Source organism: Sebastes fasciatus, chromosome 15 (genome assembly GCF_043250625.1).
Source record: "Sebastes fasciatus isolate fSebFas1 chromosome 15, fSebFas1.pri, whole genome shotgun sequence".
Classification (NCBI taxonomy): domain Eukaryota; kingdom Metazoa; phylum Chordata; class Actinopteri; order Perciformes; family Sebastidae; genus Sebastes; species Sebastes fasciatus.
Window position 1 is genome coordinate 23,165,494 of NC_133809.1, and position 22,625 is coordinate 23,188,118.

Consider the following 22,625-nt stretch of genomic DNA (forward strand, 5'->3'; position numbering starts at 1 on the left):
CAGCATGTTAGCGTTGACATTGTGAGCATATTGGCATGTTGACATTAGCATTTAGCTCAAAGTACCAATTTGCCGAAGTAGAGCCTCACACAGCTGTTAGCATGGCTGTAGACTAGTCTTGATAAGTGATAAGCTAGTCTCTCTGATGGGATATGGTTACATTTTAAGTGGGTTAATAAAGCATTTTCTGTTTTAGGTAGGAATGGAATTTGTACTTTTATAAAATAAAGACATTATTCAAACAGTTGTAGTATATCAGTATTTTTTTCCATACCTTATAAATGCTTTGCAGATAAATTGAAATGTATTTTACTTCTGAAATGGGCGACATAAATATTGCATCATGGCTTTGGAGATGTGTAGCCCGTTTTCAACATAAAGGTCAAGACTAAAAAACGAACTCGTTCGATCAGTACTTTGTGCTCTTTATAAAATATTAAGACTTAACATTACCCAGATCCTCAATCTTTTTGTTTGTCACATGAGTCCAAACTTAACAAGGAAGACGATGTTTTTATTTTTCAATGCACACTCCTGCTAATTTGGAGACTATTCCAGAGTAGTGTTGGATTTGGATAGTGTGAGGTAAAATCCATAGAAATCAGTACATATCATATGTTGAATTTGATTCAATCTGTTTTAAGAGGCAGAAACACAAACATCAGAAGGTATTGATATGCATTTATTAATTTGAGGAATAGCAGTGCAGTTTAATTACATTAATAGATAGCACAGTAAATTTGAGAGATTTATTTTTCCTTCACTTTATCTTTTAATAATGATTGAACATAAATGTTAAAATTAACAGTGCTTAAAGTCTGGGTAAAGCAAAAATAAATATGTGTTCTGAGTTTGTCACACCACAGCAAAATGTGTTATTAACCACCCAGCCAAATTTGGATGATTAAAAAAATTGCCAAATATTTAAAATTAGGTTTCAAAGTTGTGAAAAAATAAGCAGTATTCTGCTCTGAAATGCTGGGGTGTGTCCCAAGCCTTTGGGAAGAGAGACAAGTAATGCCATTGGGCCCAAAAATACTTTTCCCATAGATTTACATAGGGAAAGGGACGTCTGTAACTCAGCACATCATTATTATTTTTTTAGGTTAATCGACTTCCCAGTACGAACACTTGAATAGCCCTTATTTAAATCATTAGGTCCTAAATGTTGTAAAATGCACTAACAGCCGAATCCAGAGTTATTTCCGTTCCTCCATTCATGTGAATGAGCCCCAGCCTGAGGGCACTAACATGTAATGTGATCAGAAACAAATCTCTGATTTTACTTTCCCCGGACTTTAATTTCAAAATCCCAGCATGTAGAGTATAACCCAGATCACCACTTAAAACATATATTATTTATATTTATTATGTAATATTTTAATTCCTGTGATTGTTCACTAACATATAGTTTTTACAATCAGTTGCAATGAGGCAATTTTCTTTAGGCATGGATAAATAACTAGCAATAATATTAACAAATCTCAGTCTTTTAAAATGTGAGTGTTAATGAAAAAAATTATTTAATAGTTACTGATTATTGATTAGTATGATTAGTAAGTCACAAATCTATTTAGGCTAGTTGTTGTAGTATTTGCAGAACAATTGTCAGCAGAGCAGCCACGAGTATGGATGTTGGGTGTTTTGAAAGCAGTGCTCCCCCACTTGTGGCATTCGCTAGAAATCAAAGCAAGAAACATATAGTACATTTATATTATAATTACATTCATCACAGAGGCAGAATTGTATTCTCAACAGTTCTTGTTGTTATTCACATGTTTGAAAAACAGATAAAGCAAGGATTAAGCAACTAAAATACCAGTTATATATGCAATATATATACACATCATGTATTTAAAAGTGGTAAACTGGTACGGTAAATTAGAAGCCAGCTGTAGTTGCTCATGAGGGGTGTAAATCACGATGGTTTCATCATGATACACTATTATATTGATTCTCTGGACAACGGTATGATATTTGCAGATATCACAGTCTGCCACAATACGATTTCGATTCGATTAAATTCACGGGTCTGCGATCAATGTGAGACAATATCGTATGCCCATTTAACACGATCAGTTACGTTCAATTAACTCACAAAAAGCTACTAAAATATCTGTAAACTATTTTATTACCGGGCTCTTCCAGCTCATGTTTGTGTGGCCGTTCTCGCGGAAAGCATGACCGAAGCTCAATGCTGCTAGCAGGATGTTTAGGAATGAGGTGCGCTTGAACGGAAATGGTGAAACCGACGTGCCATGGGAATTTCAAATTAAAGGCATATCTTAAAGAAGATATATCAATGTTTTTACTTTGCATTGATGATATTGATTCGTTGATCACTGAATCGATCCGGATCGTTACATCTTTATTGCTCACCTGTTGTTGTCACTGTAGTGGTAAGGGTTGCAACTGGTGTTGTTGTCACTGTAGTGCCCGGGGTTGCAGCTGGTGTTGTTGTCACTGCAGTGGCCGGGGTTGTAGTCGGTGTTGTCACTGTAGTGGCCGGGGTTGTAGCTGGTGTTGTCACTGCAGTGGCCGGGGTTGTAGCTGGTGTTGTCACTGCAGTGGCCGGGGTTGTAGTCGGTGTTGTCACTGTAGTGGCCGGGGTTGTAGCTGGTGTTGTCACTGCAGTGGCCGGGGTTGTAGCTGGTGATGTCACTGCAGTGGCCGGGGTTGTAGCTGGTGATGTCACTGTAGTGGCCGGGGTTGTAGCTGGTGTTGTTGCCACTGTAGTGGCCGGGGTTGTAGCTGGTGTTGTCACTGTAGTGGCCGGGGTTGTAGCTGGTGATGTCACTGCGGTGGCCGGGGTTGTAGCTGTTGTTGTTGCCACTGTAGTGGCCGGGGTTGTAGCTGGTGATGTCACTGCAGTGGCCGGGGTTGTAGCTGGTGTTGTTGCCACTGTAGTGGCCGGGGTTGTAGCTGGTGATGTCACTGTAGTGGCCGGGGTTGTTGCTGGTGTTGTTGCCACTGTAGTGGCCGGGGTTGCAGCTGGTGTTGTTGCCACTGTAGTGGCCGGGGTTGTAGCTGGTGTTGTTGCCACTGTAGTGGCTGGGGTTGTAGCTGGTGTTGTCACTGTGGCCAGGGTTGTAGCTGGTGTTGTTGCCACTGTAGTGGCTGGGGTTACAGCTGGTATTGTTGCCACTGTAGTGTCCGGGGTTGCAGCTGGTGTTGTTGTCACTGTAATGGCCAGGGTTGTAAATTTGTTCTTGTTAACTTTTACACAGTACTGATATACAATTGGAACATATACTTTGGCTAAAATTATAAAAAAATATATTTTCTACCAGTTCTCAAATTGTCTTTTGGAAGCAAATATTTCACACAATTTGACCACAGACCATTTACAATGATCCCTTATCAGTTAGCTGTAGAGCTGCTACAATCTCTAATTTTTACATTCCATAATATAATAATGCAAGTAGCTCACTATCACTAGAAATACTGTATGCTTAAAGTTACTGTATGGAACTTTTCACTGGCTATGAATCAGTCTCAATTTCATGCTGATGCCTCTACATCACCTACATAAGTAAACAAGACCATCAGCGAGAAGATTGGCTATTTCTATGTAGTTATTCTTAATGCTTGTCATCGGTGCAACTGGGTTGGATTCCATGCAAAATCAGATGAAATCATGCAGGTTCACCAGAAACTCCTTCAGCTCAGACTCCAGACAGACCCTATTGCCTTGAGTGGCACTTTGGCAAGGGCAGCAAAATATGGGCCAACTATTAATGAGCAAAATTACGGAGTAACCAATATCAGTTCATGTTCAGGTTACATGTTCTTTGAGCAAAATTAATTGCTGGGGAATGTGTCAATCAATGCAGCTGCCTCCTGCTCCCAGCTTTCACAAGTTAATGGTACCCTGGCCTACTGATGCCAAGTTGGATTGTCTTCAAGCAAAACAAATGCATTGTGAGAGGATAGGGAAATACTGCAGCATGTCTAAACAACCGAAATTCGCGGAATTATTTAGATAGAAAAAGTGGAGACTGAAGGAGCAAGTACACCAAAAACAGAGGGATTCGTTGTTGATCCCGGGAGTGTTTGCAAGGATGACAGTGCACTTTCAAGTCTGGCCAACCAACTAAAAGACAGCTAGCATCGTTAGCCCTATAGGGTTACCGCCTATTGAAGGAGGCTGACACGAGTCTTTGGGTATGGGGTATGACACATGCGTAGTGTAACTGAAGCTGCGGTCGTGCGTTGCGATTGGCTCAATTTCGGCGAATGCAGACCAGATTTAACTGCGCATGTGTTGTACCCCAAAGATATGACGAGTTGATGATGCCTCTTTCAATAGGCCTTGACCGCCATTGCTCCAAAAGAGAAGAGGCAGCACGTGCTAGCACTCAGATGTCAGATATGAAAAGGTAAGCTTTTTTGCTCGCGCACATTTTATGTGTGTGTTTGACACACATAAGAAAGAGGTGCAGTAGAGGTTTGCACTGGTATTATTAACTGGATTATTTGGTAAATAGCTATACATGATGCTGTCATGACTGCTGTAAAGAATTTGGAACCAGATTGTTGGAGTTATTATGCAGACCTGTTTGGTGCGTTATTTGTATATGGATCAGCAAAATGCCTGCATACTTTAATATTGTTGACACTGTGAGCACACTAGCATTGCTATTTGCGTATTGTGCATAGAATATTACAGTTTGTGTGTTGTTGTTGGTTTTTGCTTTATTTGTATTGTATACTGGTACTACTTTCTATGTTGTTGCTGGTATGGTATGTTGCAAATAGAGGGGCAGCATGATTGTTTTTTGCCTAGTGCATGCACCTGCCAGAAGTGCATGCACCTGTCCTGGGAGAGCTCTGCACCCGGCAGAAGCGGCTCCTCCTCCGGCCAGGAGTAGCGCTTCGCCTCGCGGCTCCGCTGGGAGCCAACACCGACACCACGATGCTGGAGGCCCAGGCTGTATTGCTGGGCCCGCTGGACGGAAGGGAGGCACGGGAGAACCAGAACCAGGACAGCGCGGGGCAGACTGTTAGACCTTGCTGCAGTAAAATGAGAAGTTTTCTAAAGGGAATCTGGTGCTTGGAAACACTACTGCTTTTGTCCACAGGGACTGCCAAAATCAACACAAAATTAAAGTTCCTTGTAGTAGCTTTAGGTGTGAGCATAAAACCTACTGTCATTCAGTACACAAAAGGTAAGCATTTTTACCCGGTGGTGTTGCAGTGGTCGGGTCGATTCTGATGGTGGTTAGGCCCACATCCAGTGTGTCCAGGTCTCGCTGCGTTTGCAAGTTTCTCCAGGTCTCAACCCTGCTAGCATTCTCAAACAACTTCAGATCTTGTTTTTGGCTACCCATGAGGCCTTTCACATCGTTCACAGTCAAATTCTGCACATTTCAAATGAAACAGTACAGAGAATTAGTCTGAACACATAAGCGACAATGGCAATATCATAGATTTGAAAGGAAGTTGCATCATTTCTTTACCTAGAAACACTTTTGGCATAAACCATTCTCAAAAAAATTTCAAATTCCAGCACAGATTTAGAAATTGTTACTTTTAACCCCAGCACCTGACAGCTTGTTGGTCCAAAGGAAAAGTACTCACAATAAAGAATATCACACATTTCACAACTTCTTTTGCGCTATGCTAGTACACACAGTATGCTTTGTTAAATAGAAAGAATGACAAATTGCTTAGGATCACATACTGTACTTTGAGATACTGATATAACCCATCACCTTGCAGCCTATGGTCATTTTGATTTTGAAGACGTACAGTAACTATTGAGTCATTAACCGTCTCACATTAGACAACTGCCAGTGATGGGTGTCTGCTCTTCACATCCATTAATGGAATAGATAGATGAGAAGATCAATACCACTCTGGAAACAGGGAGAAACATCTAGCTAAACCCCTTTAAAACCACAAATTGTAATTTTTTTGTACAGATTAAACAAAGGATATAAAATGTGTTAATCTAAGCTAACCAACTGCTGGCTGTAACCTTATGTCAAAAGGTAAATTGAAGGTGGTGTTGATCTTCTCATCTAACCCCCGGCAAGAAATCCAATATGCGTATTTCCTTAAATGTTAAACTATTCCTTTAAGTTTTTGATTCAAAATGGGTTAATGGGTTCTTCTAACCCTTAGGCTCTCCCAAATCCATTACAATGTTAACAGTTAAGTTGTGCTAAAGCATTGCCTCAGTTCAGTTGCCGTATATTCATAATAAAACAACCAAATACATGTCCCAAACCCTTTCTGTTGTCAACTCTAGTATCCTTACATTGATCACGTTGGGATCTAGACTCTGGAAAGTGTTAACGTCCATGTTGATGTTCCGGGTTGACAGTGGTACTAAATCCTGCAGAGGTGCCCCACCTATCAGAGTAGAAAGGAAAACGGGAAATTAGAGAGGAGAGAAACAGCCGGAGAGACAGGTAACATGTATGTATGTATGTCTTACCTAGGTAGGACTTCATTAAATTGTAAAAGGTAATGGAATTGGAATGCTGCGAGCTGAAGGAGGAGTTACTGATCTCATACAGGACTCTCTTCTGCGCCAATGAACACGACGCCACATCCAGAGGTTTGACATTTCTGCAAGAAGAACGTAACATACAGTGTTAAGTCTGTATCGTCACTCACAGCGGTCAGCATCTTAAAGATACATGCTACCACCCACCTGATACTGTCTGGGGTGATGGTGCTCACTGTACTGGTGTCTAATGAGCACAGGTTGGAGTCAATACTGTTCAGCTCAGTGCTGCCCAGGGAGTTCCCAGAAGTACTCAGATACTCGGTGATGATTGCTTTGCTCTAAACAATATTAAAGAAAACGCCGCAAGTGAACAATTGTATACAAGTGTGAGAATATTTCATACTATTGTATATAAGACTCTTTTAAGATTCAAAATTCTGTCATTTGGTAGTTTTGATAATCCCTCTACATTATACCTTAGCTGCCTCCCATGATCCATCACTAGCTTTCATGAGTGCTGCCAGGGTGTCAGGTTTGGTGATGCTCCACTTGGAGATGTCATCCAGCGACGCCACACGAGACACTGAACCAAGCACCTGAACTTCCCCATCAGAAACACCCGATGGGTATGCCTGGAAGAACATGGTAGTGTAAAATTAAAAAAAATCCCACCATATTTTCCTATCAATAAATACTGTACATTAGAACCACTTTTGCCTGTGCCACATGACATGACGACTGCTGTACCATAATAACCTCATGATTGATTAACACATTCACACATAACTTAAAACAACCATGTTACACAATAAATATGTCTCAAAAGATGTGAAACAAATCCTGGTATATTCCCGTAATGTTCCTTGTCTAGTCAATTCCAGTGGGCAACCTCCGGGTCTGAAAAGTGAAACCAATGTAGAAGTGCCTTAAACTTGCATTCTTTCTAATATCCAGCAGGGGGCGACTCCTCTGGTTGCAAAAAGAAGTCTGATTGTATAGAAGTGTACGAGAAAATGACCCTACTTCTCATTTGATTTATTACCTCAGTAAACATTGTAAACATGAGTTTATGGTCTCAATCACTAGTTTCAAGTTTTCTTCAATACAGCATGATGTTCATTTAGTAAATTATGGTCAAAATTTGAGTCAAACAGACCATAAAGCAGGGGATGCTTTAGGGCGTGGCGACCTTCTGATTGACAGGTCACTACCACGGCGTTGTCTGGTCTAGAAGTTGTTCGTGTTTTCATCTTACAATTTTAACCCTTTCAGTTTGTTTTCAGTTCATGAAAGTTAATTGTAACATTTCGGTCGCCTAAAAATGTCTTGTACTTGCGTCAAACTTAAGGCTTCAAAATGATAGTCCACAAAACAATGGGTAATATCACGGTGACTACGTCTACTTCTTACATACAGTCTATGGTTATTTCTTAGGATTTCTGGATATGTTTTGGAACTCCATTACCAGCAAGGCTGAATGGTGAATGAATGTCTCAATCACACATATTCAAAAAGATAGAAACACTGTATGCCTCATACTGAGCAATCGATAATATTTCAGGCAATTTCACATTCCATACACAAAAATAACCTGATTGAGTTTCTTCAGAATGATTTTCTGAAAGTCCTCAGCGTCCACTTTCTCGCAGATAGAGTTGAGGTTCTCCTTCAGAACAGGGATGTCCAGGCAAAGGTCAAATTGCGTCTGGTCGTAGCCAAAGGGGAAGGAATTGTCGCTGACTGTCACCTGGGTGATGTTGCCCACGGTGCAGCCTTGAGAATAATTGACCAATGAGAAAAAAAGTAAGTCATGCTCACCAGTTTTGTAAAATATTGTACTGTATCAACAGCTGCTATGTAATAAAACAGATCTTTACCTGCTCCTCGTTTCGTCCTGAGAGCGCTGATCTCTCGAAACAGCACCTTGAGCTTGCTCTTCTTTGTCTTTGTTTTCCTCAGTTTGTACATAAAAGTCTTGAGGAAACGTCTCTTTGTTGACTGCAAATTAACATTCCAGAAATTGTTTTTTAATACCATGTCTCTTACAAGTTACTTCAAAATCTTGAGATTAAATGTATATTATTGGAGTATTTAATATGAAGAAACCGGTAAAAGTAAAAGACATACTGTTTTTAACTGGCCCCAGATTTGTCTTGTTAAATATAGAGGCAGGATCCCAAGGTTATCCAGTGTTCGCTTGTTCCAGGTGCTGACATTTCTGAAAACAGAATGTGATATATTAATATTGTCCGGCTTGCTACCTTGACACCAACTTGGTTGCGTAGGATAGGATGCAAAATTTGGTGCATGGGCAATTGGGCATCAAAGATCTTATATATATAAAATGCCTTTAAATAAAGGTGGTAATGATTTGTCGTTAATGCAATGTTGTATTTCAGACAGTTAAAGGATAAGGTTGGTGTTATTCTTCATTTCTTCTTGTTGCCAACATTTTTTTCTTATTGACAACAAATCCAATGAGAAAAGCAAAACCAAAACTGTGCGGCACTCTGCCCCAAGTCCATTTGTTTCTACTGAAGTCATAAATCTTTAGAAATGGAACACAACTATATAGTTTCAGTTTTAAAATAAGGCAAATTTCTGAAAACAGCTGGGCACTGTTGTTTGTAAGAAAAGTTATTCAATCTGTAGAATTTTTTTTTAGAAAAATTTGTTGGCCATTATTTTCAGAATATGGTAGCGAGTACCACTATGCTGTGTGTTCATGATAATGAGGGATCATGTCACCGTAAGCAACGATATGGCTCACTGATGTGCTTTTAACAGTTTTTGGACTAACAATGGAGTTCGGTGGCATACACACATTTGCTCGTATAATCAATTCATTGTTGGTTTTTCATGAGATTTGTTGACAATAAGAGGAATATACAATATCACCAGTCTTATCCTTTAAACTGCAGTCTGAATGGCTATTAAATTATCTAATTCTTGTACCCGTATTGTGTTTTCCCAGACAGCAGCAGCGTCTCAATGGCAGCCACCTGGCTGTCAGAGAAGTCCTTGCAGGCTTGGAGTTTTTCCAGAATGAGAGGATCAGCGTTCTGAATGTAAGAACTGTTCAGGGTGCAGGCCATGTTCCCCAGAACTTCCACGTTGTCTTTGCTCAGATTCACATCACTTATACCCTAGACAGTTAAAAACACAGTATTTCATTTTAAAGGTACAGTTTGTGGGATTTGGCAACATCTAGTGTTGTGGTTGCACATTGCAACCAACTGAGTATACCTCTGTCCACTCCTCCCTTTCCAAGACTGCGGTAACATGAGCCGCCGTGGTACCGTTACTATGGTTTTGCACTCTGCGGCTCACGTTACCACAGTTTCACAAGCATGTCGGAGAACTACGGTGGCCTTCAGGTAACGTAAAAATGTGAAAGGTTTGTCCGTTCTGGGCTACTACATGGTGGAGCAAGATGGCGGAATACAAACTATTGTTGCAATGAAAACAAACAGTTATAACAAGCTGCAGCCTACCCTATTACCCTTAGCAGACCCATAGCAAACCTTAATTTGAATGGCACTTACCAAGCAGGTAATGGCTTCACTGAGTAGCAGCGAGTCCTTGTTCAAAATACTGGAGGCTACAGAGAAGTCTGCAGCGCCAACTGCAGAAAAGTATGACCTGCAGTTGGCACTCTTGACATCTTTGTTGCTATAATAAACAGACATAGAGGGAAAATAAGTAAGCAAATGTATACTATTTTAAAGCACGGGCACATTATGAGGTCAATGCAATAAAATGCTAGAAGACAGACTCACTTTAAGTAGAGAAGCATGTCTGAGGGATAATCTGTGAAATCCTGGGAGATGTTTCCATTGAACTGGCCTAACATGCATGTCAGCTATAGAAAATGATGCAAAAAGACACAGAATAATACTACAAGTCAGTAGTTCATAACAGAACATACATTTTTTTTGTATTCATGACTCCTAATTATTAACATCAGATAAAGTTTCACGTAGATTTCATTCGAATGTACCTGTGATTCCTTCAGCTGCACCTTGGCCCTGCCTTTCCTCGGCCTACAGGCATGGATCAGCCTCCGGATCCTGTTTTTTGTCATTCTTTGAACTGACGTGCACGTGAAGCCTTGCAGAACAGACGGATTAAGCCTGTGGGGGATAATGGAAAAACCACAAAAAAAGGTTAATAGGCCATGAAAAATCTCCCATGGGGATTAACAATAGTTGTGGAATTTGTACACTTACTGCTCAATGTCAAAGTTGGTTTCAGCCAGTGTCCCAAAAAACATGGCGGCCTAGAAGACAGACAGATAAAACTTGAATAATTATATCGTACAGCAACAATATAATTGTGGTATATAACACTGGATCATACATTATGGTGTGATTGACTTTGTTGGTGTTGATTTTTTGTGATAGGTAATTTTATGTGTTTTAGTCCACATATAGCCAAAGGGTCTATATTTCTGGGGTTCTGGTGTAGCTAGTGGATATCCAGGCAAAGACCTTTTTTTTTCCGTGCGCTGCTCATTGTTTACAGTCTGATTAGCAACTTGAGATGCAAGACTGGAGTTGGAGTTGAGAGACAACGTGTACAACCGGATTGTTTCACAAGTAGCCAGTTTACAAGCAAATTATAAACAAATAAAAATCATCGTCAGGCTGGTGGGTTTCAAGATTGCATTTCGGTCAATGCATTGTGCCTCTTTTGCTCTCCACATGGACCGTTTACCTACATTCAACCAAAGCCCGCTCAAAAGTGATTGGTCAATATTACTCAAACTACAAACGTAAACCAGAATGCTTCCAGTACCAAAATCTTGTGCCGTTGCCTTCAGATTCTAGACATAAATGCAGAATCTGTTTATAGAAAGGAACCTATAGCTTTCATCCGATATTGTAAACAAGCCAGATTTATAACCTTGGGTAGAAACATAGCACCTTGAGGACAGTTCCTGTGTGCTTCGGCTGTGTATTGAACTGTTAAAACTGACCTCATATTGACCCTGGATTGGACTTTTTTTAAGATTATTTTTTGGGCATTTTTCGTCTTTATTGGACAGATGAAAGTGTAGAGGCAGACTGGAAACACGGAGACAGAAGGGGGTATGACACGAAAGAAAGGTCCCACTGCTGGAATCGTCCGGGGACATTGCGATTATACATACATGCACTGAAAATGTTCGGCTACCAAGGCGCTCCAAGCCTGGATTAGATTTAGACATATATATTTTAGCCCCCACTAGCGGATTATAATGTAACAGGGAGTCTATCGGTTGTTGAAGAGTTCCTTTGGGATGGTAATGGGTATGTCTGAACATATCGGCTTCAAAAACGTGTCTCCAATTAACTCTGTTCTGTGTGCATAGCCACATACTGACCTGATCTCCCGTCCATGTCTTTGCGTTAAGCACACTGATGTCAACAGTCCCCGCTGAGAGGTCCAGCAGGGACAGTGGAATCTCAGTTGCCATGGCATCGGGGACATTCTGCACCACACTGGCTGCATTTGAGTTCACAGAAATGATCTACCAGGGGATTAAATACATTTAAAACCAAAATCAGAAATCATCTCAAAATTCCTGTTAGTGAATACATACAAAACATGCACTGGGGTTCTTGAATGGCTTTTTCTGCATTTACATACATTTATATAAAGCTGGCATATAACACATTATAATACAATTTCATACACAAAAAAAAAATATGCTGAGAAGAGCACAGTGAGTGCTTAGCAGTATCTGCAGTGTTTGGGATTTTGAGAAGTGAAAATTACACTCGTTTACTTGTATGTGCTGTGTCTAATAATCCAGTAAAATAGGTATCAAATGTGTTTTCAACATAATCTTAGATCAGCAATGGCTGCAATGTTGAGATATAATGAAAAGTCAACTTGTACCTTTTGGACGAAGGTCTGTTGGACGACTGTTGGGGCGGCCAGCATGTTGGAAACAAAAGCACTGCTCTGGGAGAGGCTGAATAGCTCAGACGCTGGGATGTTGTCAATTGACTGTGAAGGAACTCCAGCAATAAGTGTGCCGAGGGATTCCAGGGAGGATCCACTGTTGATCTGTTTTGCATTTATCAAAACCATGGTCAGGAAAGTGGCATATGCAAAGTACAACAGGGTGATTTCATATTTCATAAAACCATACTGTACCAAATACAGAACACTGTGAGGCACATGCTTCGATATCTCATGATTATTAGCCATGTTAAGGGGAGACACGCCAGGTGACTAGCGTACATTTTTTAACTAATATATTGTATATCCCCATGCAATTTCCCCAGTTGATTATTTACATCAAAGCAAAATATTTTTTGCATTACAAGTTTTCTGAAATTTTATGTTTAAATATGCAAATGAGGCATTACCTTATAAAATGTGTGCTAATTTGCATGCATTTCCAGAACAAAAATCTGAACATTGGATAAAGCAAGGTTCATAATTTTTGTTTAATTTTGTTGACATATTCGAGTAAAGGTTTTTTACTGAGGGAAGTTTGGATATTGCTTTTTATCACTCCATAAATCAGAAATAGACATAAAAAACTAATTTTTGCCATTGTTTTTAGGAATAAAATATTCGATAAATCAGGCTATGAATTATATATAAACCAACCCCTCTGTAAAAAAAAACTGAATATAGATTGGAATGAAACTGGAAAGTTTGATGTATATAAGTGCTACTTAAGTGGAGATTTATAGCTCAGAGTTTGAGAGAAACCTCATTTTGAGAAAATGACCTTTAGAGATATGTATTGTAAAATTCTATGCATTTAGCAAGACACTATATGTGAACAGGGTAAACAATTTTAACTAATAGATTTCACCATGAAACTTCCCCAATTGATTACTTACATTAAGACAATTATTTTTATGAATCACAGTTTTCTGAAATGTTATGTTTAAATATGCAAATGAGGCATTATCTAATGCTAACTTTTGGTGAATTTAGGAGAAATCTACACATGCAAATAAACAAAGTGTATAGTAAGATAAACACTTAAATGTGTATTTCAGATGTTTTCTTTTCACTAGTCTGAAAGAAGACATATTATGGAAGCAAAATAGCCCAAAATCTCAAAATGAACCGGTGCTTAAGGCCTTTACCAGGAAGCTGCCTGAGGCAGTCATGACTTGGATGATTGTGGTGGCCTGCTGCTGGTTCCAGGTGCTGACGGAGCTCAGGGTGGACAAAGAGGAAACCAGCACTGACGGGTCAACTGAAGTGATCTGGCTGCTGGTCAGGCCTGCGCTGGCACTGCCCAGGGTCGCAAATGTCTCTGCTGAGAGTGTCTGGATGTTGGCTGCCAGAGCAGCAGATACCTATAGAATAAAATACACCTGGTTACTACAAAAAAAATCAACGGAGGACAATATAGCTTTAATGATACATCAGAGAAAGATGAGAAAGTCATGCACAATTATCAAAAAGGCATAGAGCTAAAGTTAAATGGTGAGCAAGGTTGTAAAGGCAAGCGTACATACATTTAGACGTATTAGAGACTGTTTACTCTTCTATGCTGCAAGCAGTTTTATGCATTTCATGATCTTTTTTTCCACCTATTTTCCCATGTTTTTGTGTCTAACTGAGTAATGGGGACAACAGTTACTGAAATTGGGCCAACATTGAGCGAGAGCGCTGTAGAAGGCAGCTGCTCACAGGCTGCAATGAAATCATATTGGGGCAATTTGGAACCATCAATTTATGTTCACTAAATGTTCTTTTTTTTGCCACTGACAGGTTGACAGGTTTGCCACTGACATTGTTATTAAAAGTGTCTGACATTATAGAAAGAGTCTCGCTCAAGGAGAAATCTCATTCTGAAATATGGCGAGGGGACGTATTGGAATAGTGGAATACATCCATGGTGGAAACGCGATTGCCAGCCAGGCAGAGTTTGTTGTGTTGGGAGTACAGAAAGTGTAAAACATTTTCAATGTCATGGCTTAACATTTATCTAATTCCGACTTTGACACTGTAACAAACAGACCGGATCAAGCAAAAAGGTTATTTCTCTTCGCTTTCCATAATGTTGTCAGACTCTTATAATAACAATTTGAGCCTGTCAGTGGCAAAAACAAGTACTTTTAGTGAACATAACATTACATTGACGCTGCTCACCTGCCCTAGCAGCTCAATTAGCGGCCGCTGTTTATAGCTTTATCCCTCAACCTGGACCAATTTCAAAAATTGTTGTCCCCATTAGTCACAAAAACATGCGAAAATAGGGTCCAGGTTGAAAAATATTGAAGTTCCCCTTTAAGAAATTAAATATCCTTTTTTCGTTTTTATAATTCAATTAATAAGCTTATATTAAACTCATCCATGTATGCCTAAATAACCAGGAATCTACGGTGCTGTGTGACATGGTGGTTCCTCTCAGGGTTTCCGGCTCAGTAACTCACTGTGCATCTTTTGGGGAACTGTAACGTGTCTTTAAATCCTCCCTTGGACAGAGGTGTTCCTATGTCTAGAGGATCAATAAGTTGAACTCCTTACCCACAGCACTATAAAATGTATCATGACTGGGATCATTTTAAATTCAAGTTCAAACTGTCATGTAGTCATTAATGTAATAATCTGGTGTTTGCAATTGAGATTTGTGGTCAATTGGTTGTCTCATTGTTTGTGTTTGTTCTGTTATCTTGTTCCCTTTGGTGTATATTAAAAGGCCCATCAACTGGGCGGCCATTTCAAGCTAGTTTAAGCTGTAAATGCTGTGATGTGCAAAATGCCAAATGATGTAATAAGTGAAATTGTTTGTTTTACCCATAGAAAGACAGTTTTGAAAAAGTTAAACTCAAATTCTGTTTTTGTGTATAAATAATCGGAGCTGGTACCTCAGGATCCGCTGTTCCGTTGCAGAATTCAGTCAGCTCATGCAAGATGAGCATGACATCAGCTTCATTCACTGAAGAATATGCAAAAATTGGGACCTCAGGAGAGCACAGGAAAAAGCCTGGAACCCTACATGAAAAATCAATATCAACCATTTTAATTCATGGAATGACAAACAATCACCCACTTAATAATATGTATGATATGTATGATATGTATGTCACAATTACAGATTTTGTCAAATTAGAGGATAGGATACTCACTTCAGAAGGTTGAAGGATGGGTTGAATTCAAAAAGCTGTGAGATGTAGTAGTCGGTTACATCTTCTGCGAGTGCTGTGTTGTTAAAGAGCTCCAGGTTGGCTTGGTCCACCAAGAACACTTCAGCCTTAAAAAAATATATGTCAATAAGTTAATTATGAGTTGATTGCAATTGTGAAATCTATGGCTAGTCTTATTAAATGAACAACCTCTATATTTTGTTCCAAGTTTAAGTAGCACCTTTAAATACATTATATAGAACGGATATCAGGACATACTTGACTGGTGGAGGTGAAGGTGGTGAGATCATCCACAGTGATAAATGTCACAAAGCTGCCAATGTAATTAGCAAACCAGGCAGTAGAATTGAGTTCTGCATCACTGGCATTGTAACATCTGGCGTCAGGGCCTATGAAACAGGAGAAACCCACAACATTTTCAACAAACAATGTAATGTATGTAACAATAACATAACATAACAATCATTTAATATCTTTATATGATCTATAATGTCTCAAATATTTAAAGACCAGCGGAGCTGACACTGAAACAATTAGATCCACACCCATTGTACATTTGACCAAAAATGCATCTTACCAGTTCTCAAGTAGGTGCTGATGGTGGTGTATACATCACCCTTTCCAAACTCTGAGTTATTGTATGTGAAGTTATTTCCCATTACAGAGACCCTTTTGAAAGGAATAAAAAACACAAAATTCATGACAGCCCTATACTGTCACTGAGCTTTCCCACACTGTGAAAACAAGAGACTTACAGTTTCTGGAAGGCAAGACATGAAGCATTTTGCACTTCGTCGGAGCTGATGAGGCTCTTGCTGAGGAATCTGAGATAATTTGTCAAACGCAGGTCGAACCAGGAATCAACCTCAGACATGCTGTTGCTGCTCAGCGCCAAAGGCCAAACACAGGGAAGGGTCACCATCTTCACATCATCTGGAACATCCTCCTAATGGCATACACATGTATTTACATGATTAATGAGAGGCCTGTGTAAAATCTATCATTTTAAACAGATGATCAAATTCTGTATTATATACAGTATAAATACTGTTTATATGGTGACAAAATCAGCACTTTTACTAATGTAAAAGTGGTGTATCTCTCATTAGTAATAATGTGTGTTATGGCACCATTCAGAAGAGGGACATACAGTTTCTAGGAAGGCAGGAGTGTTGTTGTAGTTGTCGAAGATGACACAGATGTCAGAGTTGTTATCGATCACATTGGGTTGACTGAGGAACTGTTGCAGCTCTGAGGTGCTAATGGTACTTAGGAGCTGGAAGAAAAAAAAAAATATTGAAAAAGTTATATATACATTGATATTACTGCAGGCACAGCACAACATCTGTGGGCATTTGCATCACAGCCATCACCAGGCGGTAACTCTTATTTCACCCTGTGTGGGATTTTAAAAAGAAGGCTTTAAGTAAGTATTGTTTTAAGTATTTTTACCTCTGACTCGCGTGTCTGTGGCAGAAGAGACGTGAACGTGGACAAATCTGGAAAACCAAAGCTGAGGAAAGTGTTTCTCAGATAGATGTAGAAGCTTCCACCACTGTAACACTTGAGGGGTGTTGGACCTGTTTTAAACACAAATTAAATCACTGTGTTCACTGATACAGAATAATCATTATTCATTTTGGGAACATTTTGCCAGAGAAAAAAATAAACTGAAATACATACAACCACTTCACAACAAAGTGTCATAGATGTGTATCTCTCGCACAAACCTTGGAGGAAGAGGAGGGTGCTTTCGTAGATCTCCCGTTGGGTGTTGTTGCTGAGTGTCAAGTGTTGTGTGTCCAACAATGTAATCCTAAATTCAGATTAAAATCAGTCAATTTAAAAAAAACATATCGTCACAATGTTCATGACCCTGACCAAAGAAATTCTTACATCTCTTGTGTGCTGTTACAACTCCTGTTCTCAGCGATGTCAAATAAAGGTGTCACCAGGCTGGGAGAGAGGTTAACCAGGAGAGGGCTCAGCCGAACCCTGAGCCACAGCAGGAACTCTGTGTCATTGATAGCTGGAGAGGATAGATTGCCTCTGTCAAATACTGCCTGGAGGAAGGCAGATTTCACCTCCACTGTGTAGTTGTCTGGGTGGATCTGGGGGAATTTTACATAGCATTAATAAGAGTTTGAACCATAGACTGTAGGCTATATAAAGATGGACGACATAACAGCAAAACATGGTTGTGTCTAGAGGGTAACTCACAAATTGCGGAAACTTGCAAAAACTCTTGTGAGACTCGCTGTCCGACGATCAATCATAACCTTAACCATTCGAGGTCAATGCCTAACCCCAAAACATCTCAATTGCCCCCTGGTGACTGGCTGCAGTATAGTTCATAAATCCTCCCCCTCCATGTTAGCGAATGGGACATGGGCCAAACTAAAAAAATCGAAATACACATCAAATACAATTTTCCCAGACATGGTTTCTGTCATTTTAGGTAGTTCTTATCACACTGATGTATGTTCAAGTGTGAATTTTTCTGATAAGTTTAGATTTAATAAGTTATTTGATGCTATAAAAAGGGGGTTTGACATCATGATTGACAACTTTGATTGACAGCTTGATGTAGTCGCGGAGCACATCGAGTGCATTTCATATCAGTGTCAGCAGACATGCAGATGAGGTTTCTGAAACACGAATCACAAGTCTGTGTAATAGGACATTCATCAATCTGATAATAAATGCACAGAGATATTATGGTAAGATGTGTCTTTCTAGCCAAACAACGACTGTGGTGCTAACGTAGAAGGTGGCTGGTGGGACCTCAATACGCTCCACCCACCGATCACTACTGCGCAGATCATGGCTCTAAATGACGTCAGAAGCGCAAGATGGCAGCTCCCATATCCGGGATATTTTGCCTAAACTTTTGTACAGTGGGAGGAAGTGGAGATGCGTCATTCATACAGTCTATGATTTGAGTTAAATGGTTGATGACATGATACTAAAAATTTTATCTTGTAAATCATGTTACCATTCATGTGTCATTTATCAAATTATAGCCTATAAAGCCAAATATGTGTTTCCTTGTTGCTTTTAAAAATCCAACTGAAGATACTGTACAAAACTCCTTTTTTTGCGGATATATCCAGTAATACCCCTTTATCTTTAAGCCTCTGGGGAGGTTGTTAGGCCTTGCTCAAAGCAGACATTTTGACTTGTCATAGTAGGAAAAGCACAGGTGTTTCTATTGGCTCTGTTCTATTCAAGTGTTCTGGTGAGAATGATCGTGAACAAGCAGTATTACCAGAAAATCGGAAATCAAAGCAGCTAAATGGAATTCAGCCATGATTACTTTCATTATTTACACCTGTGCTTTTCCTACAGTGACAAGTCAAATATGGTGCCTTCAAATGGGGTCGTGTTTCCCGTGTTCACAAGAAGAGTCCATATGAACGCCCTCTTATGTGGCATTCATGACCTGTGTGAAAGAAGTATAAAGTTTCTAAAAGCTCAGAGTTCACGAGTTGTGACGCGTTTGTTGACATTGTCAGAAACGGTGGAGGCCATGGAAGTTAATTTTTTTGGTACATAATAAATGAATATATTGTAATTTTAGTCGTATATCGTTTATCTTGGGTCATTTTTTAAATATGTCTGAGGAAAATGTTGATATTCCCAACTGACTAATCTTTTTCCTCTGTCATCATGCCTTTGCATTTACTGCATTATGTTACCACTTGCAAGCTTGCTAAATTGTTAGCCTCTGTGGCTTCTAAATGCCGACAGTTCCGTTAATATTGCCGTTGCTTAGCAGCAATGTTCTCACGACTTAACCACTTAAACGCCAAGCAAATCGTGTACACGACATCCCATGATGTAAACACAAGCTCACGAGTTTCATTTGAAGGCACCATGAGAGTTGAGCAGGCTTGCTAGCCGACTTGCAGTGTAATATTAGCTGCATGCGGTGCTGAAGAAACAGGACCAGTCCATTCTGCACCTAAAATAACCAACCTTGACATTTGCAGGTAAGTTTAAAGCTGTTTAAATTGCTACAGCAGCTGGTTAGTTAACTTTGCTATCTTAAATTAGCCTTAAAAATGATGTTAGCGCGTGTTTGCCAGTGTGTTCAACAGGCCATGATGCAAGACAAGATATGTGTCTATATCTAGAACGCTAATATTCGCTGTTGTTCACAGGTAATGTCCTACTCATGTTACTGCTACAACATAACAGTTTAATGAGCTGGACAAAAATTATGTTCAAGCATACTTTCTGTTTACTAGCTTGTTCAACGAGCCCCTAGTAGACTAAAGCTAGCTAACAGTTACTGCTACAAAAATAGTTTTATAAGTGATATAAATGGCTGGACAAAATATTAGTAAGAGCTGCAGAGCTGTGCACTACATTATTTTAGCTAGGTAAATATAACAAACTGATATTTCAGTGTGTAATGTTGGAAAAAAGTGTGTTTAAGTTCAACTTTAATGTGTGTAAAATTACCAAACTTTTCTTTTTAAAACCTGTATAAATTGCTACATTAGTGGGCTAATGTTAGTTGAATTACTATCCAACATTAGCCTGCAAAATGATGTTAGCTAGTACAATTTTTCTTTGCCAATGTTTGCTAATGTTAGCTTTAAAGGGACTGTTTGTAACTTCTTACATGAATAAATCACCGGGTCGGTGTCCTATGTGCGCTCGCGTGTGGCTACGCTGTTCAGACTCACACTCCAACACAAACTACAGGGAAGAACCAAAACCGCAAAGTTATATCTAGTAAAGCCCGTCTGTTAAACAGTGAAAAATGAACTAATTTGAGTATTATTAAGCAAAAAAAGAAAGTGTCAGCTACAGGCTACAGATGTTTACCTCAATGGCCGGTGAGACTATGTCAAAGAAAGCACCAAAGTCAACAGGGTCGATGACTGTCATGATTTCTGTCACATCTTCCATCGTCTTTAGCTGTGAGGGAGTTGCTGCGAGCTGGGCCAGCTGATGGAGAGTGAGAAGATCTGCAATCTCCACCTGAAAGTGACAAGCAGCATTTCAGTAAGTGAACACCAACAGTGGACCTCTTACCTATTATAGCATGCAGTTATGTGCTTAGGTTAAGCTTTGGACCTCCCATGGTAGTCACACAGGCTAATCAGCTGACTTGGACCTTTTTAATAATGTAACATATAATTTGCCTTGAAGGAATAAAGGCAAGTGATGGTATGTTTACCTCAGTCAGTCAATTTCACCCTTTAATCGAAAGGTTACTATGCAGACCTGAGTAATGAGTTAGTTACTGTTGCAGCTGAAATGTAAAATTATTAAGTGTAATATTTCTATTGCATGTAGCTTTGGATATTTTATCATTATTTTGTAATTTCTTGTCTCCTCTTACACACATGCAACACTCTGACTGCAGCAGAATTTCTGTCCACCCTCCTGATCTACACACATACACACTTACCAAAAAGCTAACCATTTTAGCTGTGTGTTTTGGTTGCTCTTGGAAAATACAAAGAGTATAATATGGAAGATATTTTAACACTCTCCAATTTGTTGGCTTCTGCTCTTTAGGGATTTAGCTGACTGGCAAAGATTTGGAGTTTCTGTTCTTTGAGGATTTCTTCCTCTCACATCAAGGAAAAGTGGTGAGAAAATTACTATTATAAAATAAATTAAATCAATTTTCAATCAACTATTTAAGCATACGCTGTTCATCAATTGCTTGCTGATTTGTTGTTATGATTGTTCTGTGTGTGGGGGGTTTGAAGATTTTTGCATGCAATGGTTTGCTAACTAAACTAATGCTTAGTGAGAGGTATAACATTACCACTGTTTGTCTTACTATTTGCAGTCGGCCGCTGTGTTTACTTAATCAGGATGTATTGGGTGATACAGGGGCAGACTATTCTGTATGTTTCTTTATTGCACCTTGGAGCTTAGGGTGGCAGAAGCGGTTTTCGGCAGTGAAAATGTTGTTTTTGAAAGGCTAAATGCCAAGAAACATGGATTGAAGTTGAACATTTCCTGAGATAAAAAACACTGAATTTTGGAAATGATTACATCTAATCTAATCAAATAGTATGATACTACTAATATTAGTGTACACTAATCTTTATCAGCAACTGTGCAGAAATGAATAGTATAACTATTCGGTAAAGTCATAGAATTGTCTTAGTTTTATATTTTTTGGACTGATTAGGAGGGCACTGTATTTACTATTTGTTGCTCTCCATTGACAGGGTATGCTTAATTCATGTTGCCGGGGTATATTGTGAAGGGAAGGAAGGGACAGGTATGTGGTCCTTGGTCAGTGGACCCTCTGCCTCCGCTATCTCCCAATACATATGAGAAAATGCACCGATAACTTATTAAACTGAGGAGGAAAACGCGGCTGCGTGTCTCTGTGTGAGTAACAAGCAGTGTGTACACGTGTTGAGAACACAAGTAGGCGCATCTTACAATCTGAATAATGCACCCTTTAAATAGCAGGAAAATACTGCAGCATTGTCTTTAGACAAGGTTTTTGTTGCTCAATGATGCAATGGCTTACTACTGCCTCAAGATAGCAATGCACCAACAATGCACCTGACAACACCTAATTTTAAGACCAACATGCCCATGGGCTCACAGATGGGCGCAAGTACATTTACTACTTACACAACTTGGGTGCTGGGCGTGAAAATGACAAATGCTTTGGTCTGAAACTAGCAATGACAGTCGCATTGTGCTGTGCTGTGCGCTGCTGTGAGTCGGGTGTCAAAAAGGGCCCAATGAGTTCAAGTAACTCCGTCACTTTTACCCTTTTGCCTGTTGGAATCAGATTGTATGGGCTGATGTGAACTCAGACAGTTAAACTCTTGTGCGGATTATAAAACTGTACCTAGTTGGTTCACTTTTAAACCAAACTCTGGTGTGTGGGGTTTTAACCTGAATTCTAAAGTTAAGATACTGTTAAATTGGCTGATTAGGAACTGTAATAGAAGTGAAATTGTAACCAATCTGTATTAGCATCATATATGTGGTAATAATGGTAACACATACTCTCGTTACTATGTGAGTATAGGGAATTTCCTGGATCATTCAGAAAGTGATCA

At 39.5% G+C, this 22,625-nt stretch overlaps 1 protein-coding gene and 1 long non-coding RNA gene across 2 annotated transcripts; one reads left to right on the forward strand and one right to left on the reverse strand.

Moving 5' to 3' along the window:
* Positions 1–664: 664 nt before the first annotated feature.
* On the reverse strand, positions 665–20,537 carry LOC141783659 (uncharacterized). Its single transcript, XM_074661065.1, has 28 exons — positions 20,404–20,537; positions 17,464–17,678; positions 17,298–17,383; positions 17,020–17,147; positions 16,718–16,843; positions 16,323–16,513; positions 16,145–16,236; positions 15,826–15,956; positions 15,550–15,674; positions 15,289–15,415; positions 13,555–13,770; positions 12,341–12,511; positions 11,823–11,969; positions 10,687–10,736; positions 10,458–10,590; positions 10,237–10,319; positions 10,003–10,129; positions 9,413–9,603; positions 8,585–8,675; positions 8,335–8,455; positions 8,049–8,230; positions 6,934–7,089; positions 6,662–6,795; positions 6,443–6,576; positions 6,263–6,357; positions 5,183–5,360; positions 2,380–3,180; positions 665–1,677 (listed from the first exon to the last, which is right to left on the reverse strand). Exons 1-28 carry the CDS (start codon positions 20,485–20,487, stop codon positions 1,574–1,576), a joined length of 4,419 nt encoding a protein of 1,472 aa, XP_074517166.1. The 5' UTR covers positions 20,488–20,537; the 3' UTR covers positions 665–1,573.
* LOC141783660 (uncharacterized) lies at positions 18,899–21,921 on the forward strand. Its single transcript, XR_012597328.1, has 4 exons — positions 18,899–19,559; positions 20,497–20,583; positions 21,103–21,176; positions 21,771–21,921. It is a non-coding gene; the product is annotated as an uncharacterized LOC141783660 (long non-coding RNA).
* Positions 21,922–22,625: the final 704 nt, after the last annotated feature.

Excerpts from the sequence above, each read along its gene's own strand:
- LOC141783659 (XM_074661065.1), bottom strand. The coding sequence starts at position 20,487 with ATGGAAGATGTGACAGAAATCATGACAGTCATCGACCCTGTTGACTTT. Across the intron at positions 10,130-10,236 it reads GACATGCTTCTCTACTTAAA|CAACAAAGATGTCAAGAGTG; the intron begins GTGAGTCTGTCT and ends TGTTTATTATAG. Across the intron at positions 1,678-2,379 it reads CACTACAGTGACAACAACAG|CGAATGCCACAAGTGGGGGA; the intron begins GTGAGCAATAAA and ends TTTGATTTCTAG.